This window comes from Aotus nancymaae, unplaced genomic scaffold (genome assembly GCF_030222135.1).
Source record: "Aotus nancymaae isolate 86718 unplaced genomic scaffold, 86718_ANA_hifiasm-v0.15.2.pri h1tg000067l, whole genome shotgun sequence".
NCBI classification, from domain to species: Eukaryota; Metazoa; Chordata; class Mammalia; order Primates; family Aotidae; genus Aotus; species Aotus nancymaae.
The window spans coordinates 20,509,218-20,530,361 of record NW_026988482.1 but is presented as its reverse complement, the minus strand read 5'-3'; the positions used below and the strand labels follow the sequence as shown (position 1 = coordinate 20,530,361).

General features: G+C 50.4%; 1 protein-coding gene across 1 annotated transcript in view; it reads right to left on the bottom strand.

Annotated features, from left to right (window-relative positions):
* LIMD1 (LIM domain containing 1) overlaps window positions 1-20,710 on the bottom strand; it is an 88,379-nt gene extending 67,669 nt beyond the window's left edge. The window contains exon 1 of the mRNA XM_012470771.3: window positions 18,851-20,710. Within this exon, the coding sequence (XP_012326194.2) occupies window positions 18,851-20,258 (1,408 nt within the window). The 5' untranslated portion in view covers window positions 20,259-20,710. The remainder of the gene's footprint in view (window positions 1-18,850) is intronic.
* Between the last annotated feature and the right edge of the window lie 434 nt (window positions 20,711-21,144).

Below are 21,144 nucleotides of genomic sequence, written 5' to 3'. Positions count from 1 at the left end.
CCCTACAGTAGGATAATGGGGGACTTTTCCAATTTTTTTTTCTATACTTTCTGACTTTTCTACAGTTAGTTTTTTCTAAGGTTTAAAAAATGGCAAAAAATACGGGATTTTTTTTTTTTTTTTTTTTTTTTTTTTTCTGAGACAGGGCCTCATTCTGTTGCCCAGACTGGAATACAGTGATGTGATCACGGCTCACTGCAGCTTTGACCTCCTGGGCTCACATGAGCCTCCCACCTCAGCCTCCCCAGCCTATAATCCTGGGATTATAGGCACGCACCATCACGCCCGGCTAATTTTTATATTTTTTGTAAAGATAAAGTTTCACCATGTTGCCCAGGCTAGTCTTGAACCCCTGAGCTCAAGCAATCTGCCTGCCTCGGCTCTCAAAGTGCTGTGATTACAAAGTATGTGAGCCACACCACCGAGTCAGATTTCTGTACTAGAGAAAGCTGGTATAAAAAAAAAGTTTTTTAAATCAAACTCTTAAGAGACCAAAGAAGGAAAGCAGAAAGAGACCAAAGAAAGATAGTGATGGGCTCACAGTCCAAGAAAGAAATAAAATATTTTGTGAAGAAAATATTTTAACAGAAGAAATTGGGAGGGTATCAGCCAAGCGCTGCCAGCTCAGAGAACAGGTGGCTTAGAAAACAAGTAAAGCAGGGCCCCCAAGAAATTCTAACACAGCTCGAGAATCAGAGGAACTTTCACACTGCTGTGGGAATGCTAAGTGGCACAGGCACTTTGGAAAAGTTTTCGGCAGTTGCTAAAAAAGTTATACATACACCTACTACGTGATCCAGCAATTCTACTCCTAGGTATTTACACAAGAGAAATGAAAGCCTGTGTCTATACAAAGATTTGTACATATGAGGTGCAGTGGCTCACACCTATAATTCCAACACTTTAGGAGGCCAAGGCAGGAGAATCACTTGAAGCCAGGAGTTCAAAACCAGCCTGGATAACATAGCGAGATCCCATATTTACAAAAGAAAAAAACAAACAACAAAAAACCCGGAAGACTTATACACAACCACAGCAGACTGATTCATAATAGCCAAAAATGAAAAAAAAAAAAACAAACCTCAGTAGGAAATGGAAAAACAAACTGTGGTGTATCCATACAATTGAATATTACTCAGCAGTACAACAAAAAAGCACAATTGATAATGCAACAGCATAGCTGACTTTCACAGATCTTATCTGAGTGAAATAAGCCAGACAAAAGAGTACTATAGCTGATTCTCGTTATTTGCAGTAGTTACGTTCTGTAAAATTTCCAAGAATACTGAATCAGTCAATACTGAACTACTGCTTCTGGCAGAAACACAGCGTTAGGTTTCTGAAAACTTCTGACCACAACATTTTCATCAACTGATTAATATATGACCTTGTTTTATGTGTTTCTGTTTAGAGACACCTTCCTTAGTATATACTGTTGATTCATTAACATCGAACCCTCAGCCAACAGCCCTGCAGCTCATGCCTGAACGAAGCTTCTCTAACACATATTCTCGTTGTAAAGCGCATCACAACCCTGTTGCTCTTAGGAACACTAGAAAGCACTCCAGCACTACGCTTGGGGGCCATTTGAAACAGCAAAATCACCAACAAAAACCACAAAAATGCAAAAACCATGGTACTAAATAGACCATGAAAAGGACACCTGTTTATGGTAGGAGCTGAAACAAGAAGGCGGGGCATTGCCTTGTAAGACTTCAGCTAGGAAGACAGGTGTCAGGGGACTCAGATTTTTCACCACTCTGTTACACCTGTGAATGATCACAAACGTGATATGAGTATTAATTTTGGGGTTACAAATAAATTTTAGCAAGAAAGCAGATTCACAAATACAGAATCTGTGAATAATGAGGATCAACTATATAAATACGATATGAATTCATTTATATTACATCTTAGGATGGGCAAAACTAATAAATGATAAAAAAAAAAAATCATGGTTGCCTGGAGGTGGGCACTTCTTTCCAACTGGAAAGAAGCATGACAGAACTTTCTGGGGATGGAACTGTTCTGTATCTTGATAGGAATGTGGGTCACACAGGTGCAGGCATCTGTCAAAACTCAAAATGAAGTATTCTGAGAACACTTTCTAGACACTCCTCCTATCAAGAAGTAAGAGTGTGGGATGGCTTGTGACTGCTTACAGTAATAGAGCACAGCAGAATGATACTAAGTGACTTCCATGGCTGCGTGAGAAAAAACCAGGCACTGGCAGGCACCGAGCCTGAGTATCCAATGCAGACATCAAGGAGCCTGCAAACGGCCAGGTACAGTGGCTCGTGCCTGTTATCCCAGCACTTTGGGAGGCTGAGGTGGGAGGATCACTTTAGACCAGCCTGGGCAACACAGTGAAACCCTGCCTTTACAAACATGAAAAAATTAGCCAGGCATGGTGATGCACATCTGTGGTCCCAGTTATTTGGGGGGCTGGGGTGGGAGGATTGCTTGAGCCCAGGAGGCCAAGGCTACAGTGAGCTAAGATGGTGCCACTGCACTCCAGCCTGGGTACAGAGTGAGAACCTGTCTTTAAAAAAGAGAGACAGAGAGTGAGAGAGGGAGCTTGCAAACCATGACAGAGCTGGGCCAAAACCATGCTTCCTCAACACCACCTCCTTTCTTCCTCCCCGCCCTCCTCACTGCCTGCCACCAACTTCACTTCCTCTGCTCTCTGGCTATAAATCTGGGCAGAGATGCCTCTCCCCACACCCCACACGCCCACCATCAGGCATGGGCAACCCAGAGAGGTGGCAGCTGTGGGCTGTCAGCAGAGGAGGGGCTGCCAGCCCTAGTCCATTCATGGGTTCTAACTGACCTCTGTGGCTGGCCAACAAAGGGCCTCTGTCTAAGTCCCTGCCACCTGTGAGCAAAGCCTCAGTGATGTCAGGACAAGCCTCAGACAAACAGGCCTTTGCAAGCTGCCTGGAAAGCCACCTCCCAGCCTGCCCTTGTGATGGCTGCAGGCCTACTGGGAGGCCCATACCCAGGCAAGGGCTCCAGAGCCTAGACAGAGGAACAGGACACAGGCAGCCCAGTAGCCTGTGGCCCCTGATGAGCCAAATCCCAAACAGCTTTCCTCCTACCTCTTGGGACAGGAAACACCATCACACATTTCTCTACCTCCCTTGAGGGGATGGGCTATCTCTTTGGCTCTCTGCCTATACTTGCTAAACTCAGTATATTTTTAAGACGCCAGAAAACTGGCTAAGCTGCAATGACCACCTGCTCCATCACACGCCCTGTGCAGACAGCAGCTTCAGAACCAGAGCCCCCTTCTCCTCTGGGAATGGATTTGTTCTAAGGCTGTGTAGGAGCAGCCTGCCAGGCATTTGGCCTCAGTGGGCTCACTTAGTGTCTGGCAATCACGAAATCAGCCTCCCTTGAACAAATTATGATCTTTTGGTTTAAGCACCTGTGGTTCTGAACAAATCGATTGGGCCTGGCTTTCAGATGGGACAAGGTAAAGACGCTTCTCTGCTTTTGAGAAAATGACAACAGCAAGAGAGTGTATACAGCAAACCACCATGTGTCACAGCCTGTTCTAAGTGCTTTGGAAGGCACAGCCCTGCCCAACAGAAAAATATGCAAGCTACGTGCGATTTTACGTTTTCAAGTAAGGAAGTAAAACACTTAGGAAGTAAAAACAGATGAAACTAATTTGAATAATGTTTTACTTAGGCCGATATATTCAAGTCTCATTTCAACATAGACTCAATATAAAGATATTAATAAGCCACTTTTTCCATACCAAGTCTTCAAAATACAGATGTGCTTCAAAAGCATATCTCAATTTAGAAAAGCCACCTTTTGAAGTGCTTCACAGCTGCACCTGCCTAGTCTCCCATGCTGGACAATTTAGATCAGACACTAGCTGATTCAGTCCTCACAACCATAGGCACATTTTACTGATGGGGAAACTGAGGCACAGGGATGTTGAACAGCCTGTCCAAGGTCTCTCAGCTGTTGGCAGAGCTGGGGGATGGGGGAGGAGGCAGATTCAAAGCCCATGTGCTTATGAGGCTTTTCATTCCCACTAATAGCTCCTCAAATCCTGGTTTGGTGTAACATGAATGTCTTCTCAGATGACACCATGCATGCCTGCCAGCATCTCTCCCTGATCCCTGCTAAACCTGCCCAGGCCTTTGGTGAGTTGGCCCCTGGAACTCTCTCTGTAAGTTTCTACCCAGACAAAACATAGTATCCTAACCCTTTCTGGCCCCTCTAGTCCTCAGCTACCAAAGGCACCTCCTACCCACCTGTGGGCATTCATCTGAGTAACTCTGGTCAGTGTGAGGGATGTGGACAGTAGCCCCGTGCCCCTGCCTCCCTAGCACGTGAGTGTGGGGTATGGATTGATGCCAGAGTGTGTCCCAGCTCAAAGCACTGACACTCAGGAGGAAGTCAGGGAATATCTGCTCCCCACATCTGGCCCGAGTATTCACATATTCATTCAAGAAGTCTTTTTTCTTTTTCCTTGAGACGGAATCTTGTTCTGTCGTCCAGGCTGGAGTGCAGTGGCATGATCTCGGCTCAGTGCAACCTCTGCCTCCTGGGTTCAAGCGATTCTCCTGCCTCAGCCTCCCGAGTAGCTGAGATTACAGGCACACGCCACCAAGCCCAGCTAATTTTTGTATTTTTAGTACAGGCAGTATTCCACCATGTTGGCCAGGCTGGTCTCAAACTCCTGGCCTCAGGTGGTCCACCCACCTCAGCCTCCCAAAGTGCTGGGATTACAGGCGTGAGCCACCATGCCGGCCTTTTTTTTTTTTTTTAAAGACAGGGTCTCATTCTGTCACCCAGGCTGGAGTGCAGTGACACAAACACAGCTCAATGCAGCCTCAACCTCCTGGGCTCAAGTGATCCTCCTGCCTCAGCCTCCCATGTACTTGAGACCCCAGGTGCATGTCCCCGTGCCTCCCTAGCTTTTTTATTTTTTGTAGAGATGGGGTCTCACTTTGTCACCCAGGCTGATTTTGAACTCCTGGGCTCAAGTGATCTTCCTGCCTCAGCCTCTCACGTAGCTGATATCACAGGTGCATGCCACCATGCCCCACTAACTTTTTTATTTTTTGTAGAGATGAGGGTCTCCCTTTGTTCCCAAGCTGGTCTCAAACTTCTGGGCTCAATCAATCTACCCACCTTGGCTTCCCAAAGTGCTAGGATTATGGGTGTGAGCCACTGTGCCTGGACATTCAAGAAGTTTTTATCGGGCACCTGCTGTATTCCAGGCACGTCCTTGGGCCCTGAGGATAAAACAGTGAACAAAATAGACAAAAACTACACTCCCATAGAGCTCAGATACAGCAGGAGGAGCTAAGCAATACCTGTGTGTGACAAAAGGAAGCCCTACTAGTCCTAATTCAGTCTCTTGTACATAGTAGGAGCTCAGTAATAGCTGCTGAATGAATGAGTTATCCTAGCTCAGAACTATTTTTTCTGGATGTGGTGATGCAAAGATAGGTCTGGGGCAGGAGCAAGTGAGGGCTGTGGAACCCAGCAGAAAAGCCAGTGACCCACTTGGGGTTCATGCCTACAACTCCAGCTTCAGGAATCTGGAGCTCCATCCACCAAGAAAACCAAGGAACCATCCAGAGCCAGGTGCGGTGGCACACACCTGTATCCCAGCTACCTGGGAGGATGAGGCAATAGGACTGTTTGAGCCCAGGAGCTTGAGGCAGTAGTGTACTATGATCATGCCTATGACATCAAGAGAGTCACCCAGGTTATGTGCTAACCGACTAAAATTCCTTTAACCTCAAAATGTAGTCAAGTCTCAAGTTTACCCCAAGGGACAGGGCTTCTCCAAGTTTACTGAATCTGGAGGTCCAGCACTTCCAACACTCAACTTCCACTCCACGCTTGGCCCTCCTCCCACAAACAATGTCACCCATATCCTCACCACATAAGTTCTCCCTTCAAAACGCTAACAGGTAATTAAGGTTTGATGAAAACCGGCACAGGCCATCACAGCTACCACCACGCACAAGTTATGCAGAAAATACGTATGTAGCATTCACTGTTTCTTAGCCACTACTGCTGAGTAAATGGTAGCACTGTCACCAAAATATTTCCCTTTTTTATTCTGATTGGGTAATATTATAAATACATACATGATTCAGTCATTCAACAAATATCTCATGAGTAACTTCTACAGACCAGGTCTTGTGCTTTCTATTTTGAATCTTATCGCTAATTCAGTGTTTGGTTTTATTTCTTCATTCTTCTTATTTCTTCTTCTTTTTGAGACCGAGTCTCACTCTGTCACCCAGGCTGGAGTGCAGTGGCACATCTCGGCTCACTGCAACCTCTGCTGCCCGAGTTCAAGCAATTCTCCTGCCTCAGCCTCCTGAGTAGCAGGGGTTACAGGCACGTGCCACCACACCTGGCTAATTTTTGTATTTTTAGTACAGACAGGGTTTTACCATGTTGGCCAAGCTGGTCTTGAACTCTTGACCTCAAGTGATCCACCCACCTCGGCCTCCAAAAGTGTGGGATTATAGGCGTGAGCCACCATGGCCAGCCTCATTCTCCTTACTTCTTAGAGACAGGGCCTCACTTGCTTCTGAACAAAGCTTGTCATTGCATATGTGGGGATTTTTTTGTTTTTTGGTTTTTTTGAGACAGAGTCTCACCCTGTTGCCAGGCTGGAGTGCAGTGGCGCAATCTCTACTCACTGCAACCTCCACCTCTGGGTTCCAGCGATTCTCCTGCCTCAGCCTCCTGAGTAGCTGGGATTACAGGCACCTGCCACACGCCTGGCTAATTTTTTTGTGTTTTTAGTACAGACACGGTTTCACTATGTTGGCCAGGCTGGTCTTGAACTCCTGACCTCTTGATCTGCAAACCTCGGTCTCCCAAAGTGCTGGGATTACAGGCGTGAGCCACTGTGCCCGGCCATGTGCACGTGTTTTTTACACCTTCCCTATCTCAGGCTTCTCCACTCTGTCAAGGGGCTTCTCTGCAAACAAATGAGGGAAAGCTTCCAAGTTCAACCAATGTACATGCCCATGACACCCCTGCCCACACACACTTGGTGTCTGAAGCACGTTCTCCCTCAAACCACTGTCACCCTCAGAGCCAAGAGTCTTCTCCCAGCCAATAGCCCTGAATCTAAAACTGGCTCTGAAGCTCAAAGCAAGGGTAAGGAAACAGAATTATAAGCAGCACAGGACCTCCAGTCCCCATAAGATGAGGAAACGGGGGGCAGAAAAGTGAAGCAGAAAAGTCAAGCTTACAGCCAGAAAGCAGCACAATCAGGCCTGCAATGCTATCCGCATTTATTATAAAGATAACTGTCAGCAAATGCCCTGGAACCCAGCCATGGCCAGCAGCTGAGTGGCCCTCCAATCCATCTCTTTCTAAATTTACTACCTTACTGCATCATCAGGAAGGAATGCAAACTGAGGTAGGGGGAGGGGAATAGGCGACATTTTGGCAGATGCAAAACCTCAGGGCCAGCCCTGACCATCACTTGAGCAAACACGGCCGCGACTTGGTTCCACCCTGCTGAAAGGAAATCCATCAACCCGGCTGACAGGGAGGTGCAGGAGAACAGGGAAGCTGCTGTTATTGTCAGAAGGGGCTTTGGGCAACAAAAAGCAAGTCTGCTCCTGCCTTCCCGCCTGAAATGACCGGCACAGGCCAGCCAGCCCAGGCCTGCTGGAATACGTGCTCACCCCCTGACTCGGGGCCTGCCCGCTAAGAGGGGTGCCTTCCCCACTAGGTCCTCTAAGTACCTCAGTCGCTATCCTTCCAGAACTAGCTGCAGGGTGGACTCACGCTAAATGCAAACTCCCTCCCTAGAATGACAGACAGCATGATGGCAGGCTTCCAGAACTTTTTGTATGCTACAAGAACATGTTTGTGGGGAGGGAGGTAGAGACCCCATCAGCTTTCAGTAACCGGGAGTAACCCGTCCTTGCTCCCCAGGGACACAGTGACAGTCACACAAGAAAGATGAGGAAGGAACTTGGCCAAGTTTAAACACATGGCTCTCAAAACTTAAAAATAACCTGGCTGTGGAGCCTAAGAACTCCCTTTGAAACACTCAAGCAGAAAGTCTCCTGCCTTCCAGTGTGACCCTGAGACCCTGTGTCCAGCTGGTTTCCCTGTAAGGGGAAAAATGGAAAACAAAAACTGGGGTGGATATAAATATTTGCTGGCAAATGCTACCCTGCTGCTGCCACGCCTTGGAAATTTTGGTGACCTGTTTTGTTTCAGGACAAGGTTTCTGTTCAGTTTGCCGGCTAAACTCTAACGACAGTGTCATCCAAAACGTGGTTCTAGTCCGGGCGTGGTGGCTCACACCTGGAATCCCAGCACTTTGGGAGGCCAAGGCGGGTGGATCATTTGAGGTTAGGAGTTCAAGACCAGCCTGGTCAACATGGTGAAAACCCGTTTCTACTAAAAATACAAAAATTAGCTGGCCGAGGTGGAGGTGCCTATAATCCTAGGTACTTGGGAAGCCGAGGCACGAGAATTGCTCGAACCTGGGAAGCGGAGGATGCGGTGAGCTGAGATATTGCCACCTCACTCCAGCCTGGGCAACAGAGTGAGACTCCGCCTCAAAAACAAACCAAAACAAAATTTGGCTGTAGCACCTCTGCACACAGCCTAGGGTTGCTACTGACCCTCAGACATGGCATCTTACTCACGTCCAGGGGAAGTACAGGCTGGCACATCCTTACCGATGCCTGCAGCACTTCGGAGTGTCACACAAGCACCCCTGAAGGCATGGTTCACTTGCCCTAACCCACGCCCCTTCAGAGGAACACGAGGCAGCCCATGTGCTCTGAGCCTCTGTGGCTCTGCCCACTGCCCTGCAGGGAGGCACCTATGCAGGCACAGGCTCCTGGACAGAAGAGGAAGCTGGAGACAGCCCCCCGTTGCAAGAGTGGGATCCAACTCTTCCAATTAGGTGGGGGTGCCTCCACGCTCTGCCTTCTTTGTTCCTCCTGGAATGGCCCTGCCTCCACCAGAGTACAAAAAGACCTCAGCCTTGACCTACCCACAGCCACAGTGGCTCCTGAATTTTCTCCTTTGTTAGAAGGGAGAGACTTCCAAGAGTTAAAAGGCCGCACAGCACAGTGGTCAAAGGCTCCAGCTCAGCAGCCAGACTCGGCAAAGCCACTTCATAAAAACACTAGGCAGGCCAGTTAACTTCTGTGTAGCTCTGTTTCCCCATCTGTGAAATGGGGATAAGAAAGTAGGGCTGCTGGGAGGATTAAACAATGCAATACAGGTGAGAAAAGCGTTAAGAAGTGCTGAGAAAAGTGCCTGGCACAGAAAAACTGCTAGACAAATTTTAGCAAAACTATCTCAGAGTCATAACCCCAGCTAAAAATCCCTTATTCCACCTTCACAGCCTAATGGAAGTCCCTCCACTCCTTTAACAGGCATCCATGGAACCCACAGCATGTGGGCACTGGGACAGTGATGGGAGACTGGCCAGACACTGCTGGGCCTGAGGCCACTGTCCTGTGGCAGATGACCAGGCCTGAGACCCAGCAACGCCCAGGGCGCCACAGAAGACCACAGAGAGGACTGGGTCACGCCAGTGCAAACAAGGACAGTGAGTGCCACAAACCGGAGATCCGAGCTGCCCCCTGTACTAAGGATGGCAAGTTTAATTGAAATGAGCACCTCAAAAAGCCTGCGGGGTTGGTGATAATACCAGTGGCTCGCCACATGTGGTTGTTTCCTAAAGGACATCTTTAGTCCTTTCTAATCCCACTTTAATTAGATGCACTCTTCCAAGCAAATTGGCCTCTAGCTCAGTCAATGATTCTACATTTGGCTAGAGATCGAAGAACCACCTTGCCTGATACATTCTACATCACCAACGGGCTCAGCCGCTACCTTGCACTGGATACTTTCTGCAGACACTCTTAACACTGATTATTCTAAGGATGGCAGGCACATGAGTGATTCATATTTCTTCTTTAATTGTATGTATTTTCCAAAATATCTAAAGTAAAAATGATTACCACTTACAATTGCAAATATAACCATAACTAAAAGTGAAAATTGTTTTTTAATTCTGTAGCGGTCTGGAAAGGGGCCGGGATGCCAGGCCGCTTGGCCTCTGCCTTTCCAGGCTCTCTGCCACTGCCAACAATAATGCTGCCAGTCCCTGTTACTTGGTTAGTTGAAATCCAGGCATCTAATTATACCCAACGCCACTGTCACAGGACTTTGGGCCGGGAAGGACCCTGAGAGGTCATCTTGGCTCAGCAGAGCTAGAGAGACTTACCCAAAATCACACCCCAAGCTGCTGGGGGGATCATGCCCAGAAGACCTGGTTTCCTGACTCCCAAATACGTGCCTTTCTTATATAGTTTTGTCTTCTATGTGACAGTCACAAATCAACAGATGTAAAGAAACATAACTTTTTTAAACCCCTGGCAAGAATGATTATGTCAAAATATCAGTTTCATGCTCTGGACTGTTAATGGAAAGAGCAGGAGGGCAGGATGGAAGAAACAAGACATTCTTTCCTGGTCACAAAGGAACAGAGCAGAAACATACCATCCCAAGGAGGGAGGACCCCAGAGAGAAAGTGTGACGGAACAGGCAGATGCCGTGGGAATCCATGTCGAGACGTGTCAGGGCTAGGTCTCCCAGCAGATCCGCCTGCTTGGAAGGGATTGGTGGCATTGGTGGCACAGCGCTGGCCAAAAAGACATCCGTTGGGAACCGCAAGGACAGGGACCTCAAGAGGCTCAGAGAAAACAAGGCTGGGATGATGGGGCAGAAGGGGCAAGGGGAGGCATAGGAGGGGCGGGTCAGAGTGAGGGCCTCCAAGGTCACAGTGAGAGGAGTGTGACTCCATTGCACTGGCTGTCCTTCCCCACGGCCCTCAACCCAGTGCTGAGGGCACAGCGTGACCTGACGGGTATGCATCATTGACCTGCTGACTGAGCAAAAAGATGAACCTATCTAAATGCAGTTTGGGAGCTTCCTCACATCTCCCCCTGGAAAACGCTGAAGAGAAGTGCTGTGGAGAGAGATGGCATGCAGGGACGGGCTGAGGCACACGATGTAGTCACATCCCTTCAGAGAACACAAAGGACCAAGATGGTATCCAGTCCTTGACCACTGACCACACAGGAGCCACCACTGTTACAGGGCGAGCTTAGCAGCCCAGGAGGGCATGCAGTGGAGCTGGCCCTGGGCAGACGGCACCAACTCCTTGCTGTCCCCAGCCCAAGCTTCACCCAGGTGAGCCACACGATCTCCATTCATCCATCCCTAAACATGCTATAATGCGTTTTTACATTTTTCAAGGTTTTAAAAGTTACTTCAAATCCCATGTTTGCATAAAAGCTCATTTTTGCTATTAGAAATCAGGCAGCTGATCCTTAGATGCTGGTGGTGACTGCACAGGGCACAGGAGCTTCCTGGGTGATGGTCGTGCTCTGTCTTGATCTGGGTGTTGGTTACACAGATAGGCTCACTTTGTGAACATCTATGATATGTGTACATTACATATCAATTAAAGGTTAAGAATACATGTCTTCCTGACTTAGGAAGATTGCCTGTTCCATTAAAAAAATGCATGAGCTGGGCACGGTGGCTCATGCCTGTAATCCCAGCACTTTGGGAGGCTGAAGTGGGAGATCACTGGAGGTGGGGAGTTCAAAACCAGCCTAAGCGATATGGTGAGACTCTGCTGCAATTTTTTTTTTTTTTTTTTTTTGAGATGGAGTCTCCCTCTGTTGCCAAGCTGGAGTGTAGTGGCGTGATCTGAACTCACTGAAACCTCTGCCTCCCGGGTTCAAGCAATTCTCATGCCTCAGCATCCCGAGTAGCTGTGACTACAGGCGCACACCCACGTCCAGCTAATTTTTTTGTATTTTTACTAGAGATGGGGTTTTACCATGTTGGTCAGAATGGTCTCAATCTCCCGACCTTGTGATCTGCCCACCTCAGCCTCCCAAAGTGCTAGGATTATAGGTATGAGCCACTGTGCCTAGCCAATTTTTTAGAAGAATGCACACAGGCTGCCCGATGTTTAAAGGACTGGGCATCCCCATATCCCAGGGTGTGCATCTGCAGGGAGAGACAGACAGACAGAATTGAAGTCTTGAATGTCAAATGTTACCAGCAGAATCAGAAGTTTATTTCCATGTCGATGGAAACCTGGATTCACTAGGTTCAAATTATGGCACGTCTCCAAAAGGCATTCTGGTGGCAGTCCCCAGGTAATCACATCTAGTCATGCCAGTCACTCAGAGCTACATGGCTGTTGAGCTTCTGTCACTTTCTTCCACGTAGATACTTGGTTTGGGTTTAATCAAATGCCTGATATGGGAGGGAGCTGGTTAGCCAGTGCCTCTGGGGAACACAGACAGACCTCTGTCCTAGAATTCTGGAGAGGCTGCTTGATTACAGGATTGGCCCATGTTGTTTCCCTTTATATAAAAATGCTCCATTTTTCGTCTAGGCTAGAATTAAGCACCATATTTTGAGCGTCCATTGCTAACAAAGTCAGATAAAAAGTAATTAAAAAGTCATGAAGATTAGCTGAGTGTGGTGGTGTATGCCTGTAATCCCAGCTACTTGGGAGGCTGAGGCAGGAGAATCACTTGAATCTGGGAGGCAGAAGTTACAGTGAGCTGAGATCGCGCCACTGCACTCCAATCTGGACAACAAGAGTGAAACTGTCTCAAAAAAAAAAAAAAGTCATGAAGGGCTGGGCGTGATGGCTCACACCTGTAATCCCAGCACTTTGGGAGGCCGAGGCTGGAAGATTACCTGAGGTCAGGAGTTCAAGACCAGCCTGGCCAACATGGCAAAGCCCTGTCTCTACTAAAAATACAAAAATGAGCCAGGCGAGGTGGCATGCGCCTATATTTCCAGCTACTCAGGAGGCTGAGGCAGGAGAATCACTTGAACTCCGGTGGCAGAGGTTGCAGTGAGCCAAGATTGCACCACTGCACTCCAGCCTGGGTGACAGAGCGAGACTCCATCTCAATTAAAAAAAAAAAAAGTTAAGTAGACGAGGAGCAGCTCAGTGTGCAAGAGACTGTCAGCTGGAAGGGCATCTATAGTCATATAGATAGGACACGTAGACGTGCAGATAGGACACCTGTAGTCATGCAGACAGGACATGTAGACACATAGACAGGCCACCTACATGTTCCTTGCTTGGACTGCTCATTTAACCCTGTGCATTGCCAGGAAATGAAATCAGGTGAGACAGGCTCCCTGGCCCTGGTCAGGGCAGGGCCTTTCCCAGGAGGAATTTTCAGGTTTGATTCCTGAAATCCTGGGTGCAGGTTTGATTCCTGCACCCAGGCTGCAGTTTTCTGGGTGAGGATACTGCTGAAAGGACATCCACCAAGGACGGAAAGTAGCTGGGACTACAGGTGTGCACCACCATGCCTGACCAAACACAATGCCGGCCTCTCCTTTCTCCGTACAGGTGAGGAGTAGACCTGTCCATCCACTTCCCGGCTTCAGGAGACCCTGGCACCTGCTTATTCTTGCCTTTCCCACCCCTCTGGTCCTAACAAAGTCTGGCAGAGCCTACTCCCCAAGCGAGCAGAAGGTGGCTCTCTCCTAGGTAGCCTTAACAGTGACTAATCACCCAGGCCCACCCACAGGAAGGAGGGTGAGCACAAGGTCCAGGGGACGCAAAAGTCCCGAAATGTGGGGGAAGAAGGCATGAGAAAGACAAGGAGCCCACAAATGCCCCCATAGCACTTGGGTGGAGAGTGAATCTGGAGGGGCAACAGAAGGCATCCACACACACGTGAGAGACCACCGAGTTCCACCATGCATGTGGTCAAAGCAGAGGGAGAACCCGACTGGTGCGGGAGCACTACTACTTGTACCCACGTGGTCCTGAGCAAGTCACTTAACCTCTCTGGACTCAGTTTCTCAATTATAAACAGAGAATAATGGGGCCCACATCAAAATTAGGTGTGCAGGTTAAATGCCAACAGTGTCCACGAAGCACTGAGTCCCAGTGCCTGGCACACAACAAGCACTTACACACAATAGCTATCATTAGAACCACAATGCCTGTCACATGCTCCTACCTGCCCCAAGAGTGGGGGCTATGGTGATGTAGCAAAGCCCCTTTGATGAAGGAGAGGACAGGGGAAGCATGGTTTCTGGGGTGCAGTAGGAGGGCAGCCCTCCTTTCAGTCTCTGGGGAGAATGCCCCAGCAGCACAGAGCTGCCTCGCCCAAAGTCACCATCTTCCTGGGCAGCCCACAGCCAATAGCTGATCCATGAGGGAGTGTGAAGGCTGGGCCATGTCAGGACAACTAGGATGACCCTAAAGGGCTTTTCCAGCTCCCAGGCTCCCTGTGGGGTCAGGCCCCGGCAGCTCAGCTCTCCTCTGCCCACTGCTGATTCTTTGTCCACCCTCCACAGTGGGGGACCCCAAAAGCGCCTTTCAATAAGCCCTTGCATAGTAAACTCTGTGTCAGTCAGCTTCTCAGGAAACCCAGCCTATGACAGGTTTATTTGTGGAGTCTTTTGTTTTTGTTTTGAGACAGGGTCTTGCTCTGTCATCTAGGCTGGAGAGCAGTGGCATGATCATAGCTCACTGCAGCCTCGACCTCCTGGGCTCAAGCAATCTTCTCAGCTCAGCCTCCCAAGTAGCTGGGACTACAGGTGTGCACCACCATGCCTGGCTAATTTTTGTGTTTATGTTTTTTTTGTAGAGATGGGGTGTCACTATGTTGCCCAGCTGGTCTTAAAGCAATTCTCCTGCCTCAGTCTCTTAAGTCGCTGGGATTGGGTGTGAGCTACCACACCCAGCTTGTGATCTTTTTTCTTAGAAAGGGAGAAGAGGACCAGCGTGAGGAAGATAGGTAGATCCCACGGAGGTGACGGTGGGACACAACCGACCAAGGCATGACACCCCACTTCTGCAGTGTCAGCAGTGGCACTAAAACAGAAGCCACACGGCACTGGGTGGTGTGGGCCAGGGGCAACGCCTAGGAAGACCAGAACCCAACAACATGGACAGAGAGACAAAGAGGCCACAGAGGGGGACTGGAGGAGGAAGTAGGCCCAGCAGAGTAGGGAAAGAGACACGCCTCTTTAGGATCTTGTTTTACTAAATCCACAAAGACCAGCCATGGAAAGTGCCAGGAGAGTTCCCAGTGCCAAGTTAATCAGTAACTGGACACTGGGCATCTTCAGACTCTAAGGGCTTACAAAGGTGACAAAGGGGATTCACAAGCTCTTCCCACACAGTCAAATACCCAAAGGGACACCTTCCTTATGACCCAGGAAGTGGTCCAGGCTAACCCAAACATCTACTTTGCTTTGCTTTTGGTCTTGAATGACATTGCCTCTCATGGGGAGTTGTCACTCTGACTCTTCTGAGCGCTCCTCCGCACCATTAAACATTCTTCCATTTGGAAGTAGAATCTAACCATTATTTAACAAATGTAGCACGTTGGGTAGACAAAATCTTTCCAGTAATATCAGATGTAGGGGAGGGAAAAGCGTCTGTTGTGGGGAGCCTCAGCTGTCCAGCCTCCAGGGCCTGGAGGAGTACACAGTCTATTCAAGGTCCCCGCACAGGGCCAGGCAAAGACTGCCAATGCTCAGACCAAAAGACTTCCTCCTCTGCCTCAAGGTAGGTCGAGAAAGAACAGATGGAAGCTCTGCCACCAAAGCGGGTGTGGGGCAAACCCTCTCCCACACAGCTGGCAGCTCGGCCCTGGCATCAGCTCTGCAGGGACCAACCAAGCCACACCTAAAGGACAGAAACCACCCAGCCCCACAGTCCCACTGCTGGGAGCTGATCCTGCAGCTACGCCTGCCCTGTGTAGATGGGTACATTCCAAAGGCCCATCAGAGAGGGCTGCTGAGGGGACCTGGGCACATGGCACAGCAGCCATGTGTACCCAACTCAACACACGCTGATGCAGAGCCGCTGCCGAGACGCTGTGTGGTGGGACAGCATGCCACTGCTGGGGCTGGCAGAAACACACACGTGCTCCTTACACCCAAGACACTCGACTAGACAGGCCGGGGAGGCTCGGTTTTCACTGTGCGTGCTTGCTTATCTGTGAAGTTTATATGAAAAATGAACAAAATACATGATTCCATTTCTACATGAAATTCCAGAATAGGTAACGCCATAGAGACAGCACATTGGTTGTTGCCAGAAGCCGGGGGGTGCGGGGGACACAGGGAGCAATTGCTTTTTGGGTATGGGGTTTCCTTTTGGGTTGATGAAAACATTTTGGAACCAGACAGAGGTGTTCATTGTACAACATTGTGAATGTATTAATATTAAACACCACTGAATTGTTCACTTCAAAATGGTTAATTTTATGTTATGTAAATTTCATCTTGATAAAAAATAAAAATAAATAAATAAAATAGTTTTCCACATCTCTGCTTGGGAGACAGTTTGGCAATGCTGGTTAGACGCATGGGCCCTGAGGCTGAACCGAACTGTCAGGCTCGAGTCCCAGCAGCACCCAATATGACCTTTGCCACCGCCAGTAAGTCATTTCATCTCCTTGAGCTTCCGTTTCCTCATCAGTAAAATGGGCATAACGGGAGAACCTGCTTCTGAGAATGCCGTGACCAGTCAATTCAATAGTCAGCATCAAGTGTTCAGTACGGTGCCCGGCACAGACCAGGCCTATGGGGCCTCTGTGCTTGCTGTCTGCCCTGCTGAGAACACCCTTTCCCTGGGCAAACACATGATCCAGTCTCCTGCCTTCTTTAAGCCTTTGCTCAAGTGCATCTTCTCGGTGGGACATTCCCTGATCACCCAATTTAGAACTGGAACTCTCTCTGCCACCCCCAGCCCCAGGGTTCCATCCCCCTCCTCTACCTTGTTTCCCTCCCTAGTGCTTGCTTATTTACTTCATTCATTCCTTGCCTCCTTCTACTGCACTGTTTGCTCCAAGGAGGCAGTGGTTCCTGTATCCTCAAGACCTGGAACAGAGCATGGCCTCAGGATAGGTGCTCGATAATTTTAATACATGCTGAATGGATGAGTAGCGGTAGCTAATACCACTGCTCTGATTCATGGAGTAAACTTGCATCCCAGGATAAATAAAACTGCTCTTTGTGTTGTCCAATGACCTTGAAATTTACAACTAAATAAAAGTTTAAATTAAAAGACTCACAGTATTTCCAGCTATTACTCCCAAAGGTGGGAATGTGCTAAGGAGAAAGATAGTTCACAGTGAGATGGTGCCATGTGCTTTAAAACAGGCCAGGCACAGTGGCTCACACCTGTAATTTCAGCACTTTGGGAGGCTGAGGCAGGAGGATCACTTGAGACCAGGAGTTCAAGACCAGACTTCCTATGGGCAACATAGGAAGGACCACCCACACACATACTTCCACGCCTCCCTCCTCCCCCGCTTCCTCCTGAGTAGTCCTAGCTACTCAGGAGGCTGAGGTAGGAAGATGCTGAGGTAGGAAGATGCCTAGACCCAGGAGGTCTACGCTGCACTGCACTCCAGCCTGGGCACCAAGGCAAGCCCCTGTCTCAAAAAATATATATATATATTTTAAAAAGTAAGCTGTAAACAGTCACCCTGACCTCAGCCTGCTGAGTATGGGGTGAGAACTGGCTCCCATGAGGCTCTCATGAGAAGCAAAACACAATGCTACCATAAGTTGCATATGTCTAGCAGCCCAGTGCCTTGGACCCTGGTCCCTCAAAGGACCTTGGGACACATGTTTGTTTACGGAGAATAAGCGTAGACTGACAGCAGTAAGCCAGCTGTCTTCCTCTCCCAGAGCCTTCCCTGCCCCTGCCCTCCATTCGGCAGAGCTGCCACCCCAGCGGGACTCAGGCTATGGGGAACTCGTGAGCTCAATTATCCAAAGTTAAAAAATGAAAAAGAAAAACCCCTCCGATTCTCTACAAATGGGCTGTCTTTCTAGTTAGCTTTCCTACGAGACAACTAATCATTACCCAACAGAAGGACACAGCTACCACCAAATCCCGTGTAAAGAAAAAAAAGTTGAAGCTAGCAGTCTCCAAGAGTTTGTGGTTTTAAAAAAGAGAATAAAACATCATGCAAGTTTGAGTAAAACCAGGAAGACGCATTTTCCATACTATTTCGTGCCACGGCTGTGGTACAACCTGGCTGTTGGCTGGTACCCGGGTGTGGGCTGGATTAGGAGGCACATGGTCCAGCAGGGTTCACATCTCACCGCACATCAGCATCACGGGTTGCTGGGTCCCATCCCACGGCTTCTGATTCAGTAGGTCTGGGGTGGGACCCAAGAATTTCCATTTCTAATTAGTTTCCAGGCGAAGGGATGCTGCTGATCCAGGGACTGCATGTAAGAATCACTGCTCTACAACAGTCTTTTATGGTAGTGTTTGACCTGCCTCAACTGCACACAAGTACACACAAACACACACACAGCAGTCAAGAGCTCCTGTCCCAACCACTAGTCCCTCAAACAGCCAGATCAACCAGATCTGCCCAACCAACTACAGACTGAATGCTCAGGGGTACCTGCCCTGAAAAAGCTGCCCCCATTCAAGTCACTGCAAGAGGATCTAAAGTCACACCCAAAACCTTTGAAATTCAAAGTTACAGCATTTCTCTTTTCTGAGAGCAGTCACGAGCAATCCCACCCTGCTGCACCCTTCACACATGGGTAAACCCCAGATGCAAGGTCCGCTTTCAGCCCCAGGATGCTTTTAAGTTTCTGAATCAGAAAAAGCAGCTGAAAGAGGAAGCCAAAGATGAAAAAATTAAAAATAGGCCACTCAAGGAGGGGTAGCTACAGTCTACAGCATCCCTGGGGGGGAGCATATTCCCCAATCTCAAGAACCCCATCACCCCACCATGGGCAACTCCACCAGCCTCTCACTCACCAAAGTAATCGGCCTTCGGGTGAGCATCCATCTCTCGCTCCAGACGTTGGGTGAGGGCTTCTAATTTCAACTCAGCAGCCGAGGGTCTCAGCTCAGGACTTGGGACGAGGGGCTGGCACGGCAGCCTTACCCTAGGTGAGTTGGGGCTCTCCAGGAGCACAGGTCCCAGGCTACTATCAGAGGACCAGCCCAGGGGACCCTCTTTACAAGATAACTCAGGCAGGGTGGACATCACTGGATGGACAAGGCTGGTGGAGCTGAGCTTGGGACCAGTGCCAAGGTTTGTGCAGCCAGGCTTCAGCCCCAGTCCAGGGACTGCACCCGATTGCGAACCGTCCAGGCCAGCAGGTGAGGATGACGGGGCAGAACTCGAAAGGTAAGATTTGGGCCCATCGTGGAACCAGTCCTGGGGGTCCACACTGGGTTTGGATATCACACTTGAAACCTCACCCCCTGGCCCCGAGTTTGTTCTTGGAAGACCTCCTTGCCTGGGGCAGCTCAGGGCCAGGGGTGCTGACACAGAAGGGGTCCTTGGCTGAGCAGGCCCCAGGGCTGAAGCTCCGTTCTCCAAGTTTGGGGAAGGCAAGCCAGGGCTCACTCGCTGGGAGGAGGCAGTGGACCAAAGGCCTGCTGGCTTCTCCATGCTGCGGCCACTAATGCCAGTATCCTGACCACGGAGGCTACCCTCAGAAGACCTGCTGGAGCTCAGGGAGAGCTGTTGCTGGTTTAGGGGATGGTCCCCGCAGGGTTTGGGCAGTGGTGGGTCACTCCCTGGGGGGCTAGGCCACCCACTCCCTACACCCAGGCCGACGCTAGGGGTCACTCCTGGTTTGTCACCCCACTTAGGGCTGGCCAAGCAGAGGTTGTCGTAATAGTCCCCATGAGTGAGGCAGGAAGGATCCTCGCAGGGGCCTGGCTGGTGGAAAGCAGACATCTCAGAACTGGCCGGGCTCTCCCTGGAACCACAGTCCTGGCTACCATGCCTTGTGCCATGCAGGTATGGCCTGGCTCTCTGCTCCTGCGGTGGGCATGGGGGCTGCCCAGCAGCGAGGGTGGTGGCTGCCCCAGGTGCCCCTGTCGAGGCAGCAAGAGGGGGCTTGGCAGCACCATCCACAGTCAGCTTGCTGCCCACACCAGCTTCCCGATGGGCTTGTGGGCCCAGTCGGCCCCCTCCATTGACAGGGCCTCTGCTCCCCCGGGGCAGGGTCTCCTCCTGCAGGAGCTGCTGCTGCTGCTGGAGGTGGATTTTGGTCATCTTGGTGGCGAACACCCTGCGAGTTTCCTCAAACTCGGGGTTGTTGCCTGCACCCTTGTCCACTCGGAAGAGCCCATCCTTGGAGGCCTCATACATGTTCAGGTCCTCGATGAATTTACTGGCCTCCAGGCCCAGATCATCATACTTATCCATGCTGCAGACAGGTGTCCGGCCTAGCCCAGGTGCCGGATGTGTGGGTGTTGAGGGCAGCGGGGAGATGCTGGTGAAGCGTGGGGGCTCAAGTCCGGCCCAGGACAGGTAAAGACTTCCACCTGCCCAGCGTGAGGGGCATGACCCCACGACTTAAGAGTCCAGCCGAAGTTGAGGCCACCACCCCAGCTGGACCAAGTTTGCTTCCCACACCCTTTCTCCTGGAGACGTCCTTGTGGGGGAGCTGGGGGCGCTTCGCTGTCCCGGGCCTGCTCAGTGGAGTTCTTTTCTCCTCTTCAAATCATAAAAGGAAAAAGAAAACAGCAAAAAAGTAAAATCACATCCTCCTTAGGCAACCAAACACGAAAACTCACAGCAAGGCAGCAGCCGACTGGGCCGGGTGAAGCTCATTCGGCCGGGAGTGCAGAGGCCGCGGGTCCGGCCCGGAGCAAAGGCGCGGCGGCAGAGGCGCAGGTACGTCCCGGGCGCTGGGTCCCCGAAGCTGCGATCCCGGCCGGCGCCAGGCGGGAGCGCGGTCCGGGGCGCGCGGGCGGCCGAGCCGCGGCAGGAAGTTCACGGCAGCTGGGGCGAGCGACCCATTGTCCGATGGCGGCGGCGGCTCGGCGCGCGCGGGCCGGAGGGCGGCGGGACGCGGAAGTGAGTGCGCCAGGCACAGTCCCTGCGGCTCGCTAGCCGCCTCTGCACGTCCCGAGCCCGCGCGAGGGCGGAGGGGGCGGAGGGGGCGGAGGGGGCGGAGGGGGCGGCCGAGGGGCGGGGACGGCGTGCGGGCGGGCGCCACGGGGCAGGCCTGCCCGCGGCAGCGTGGCTGGGCTTCCCGTCCCCCGGCCTGGCTGGAGAACCCCGAGGGGTGCCCCGCACATCCGTCCCG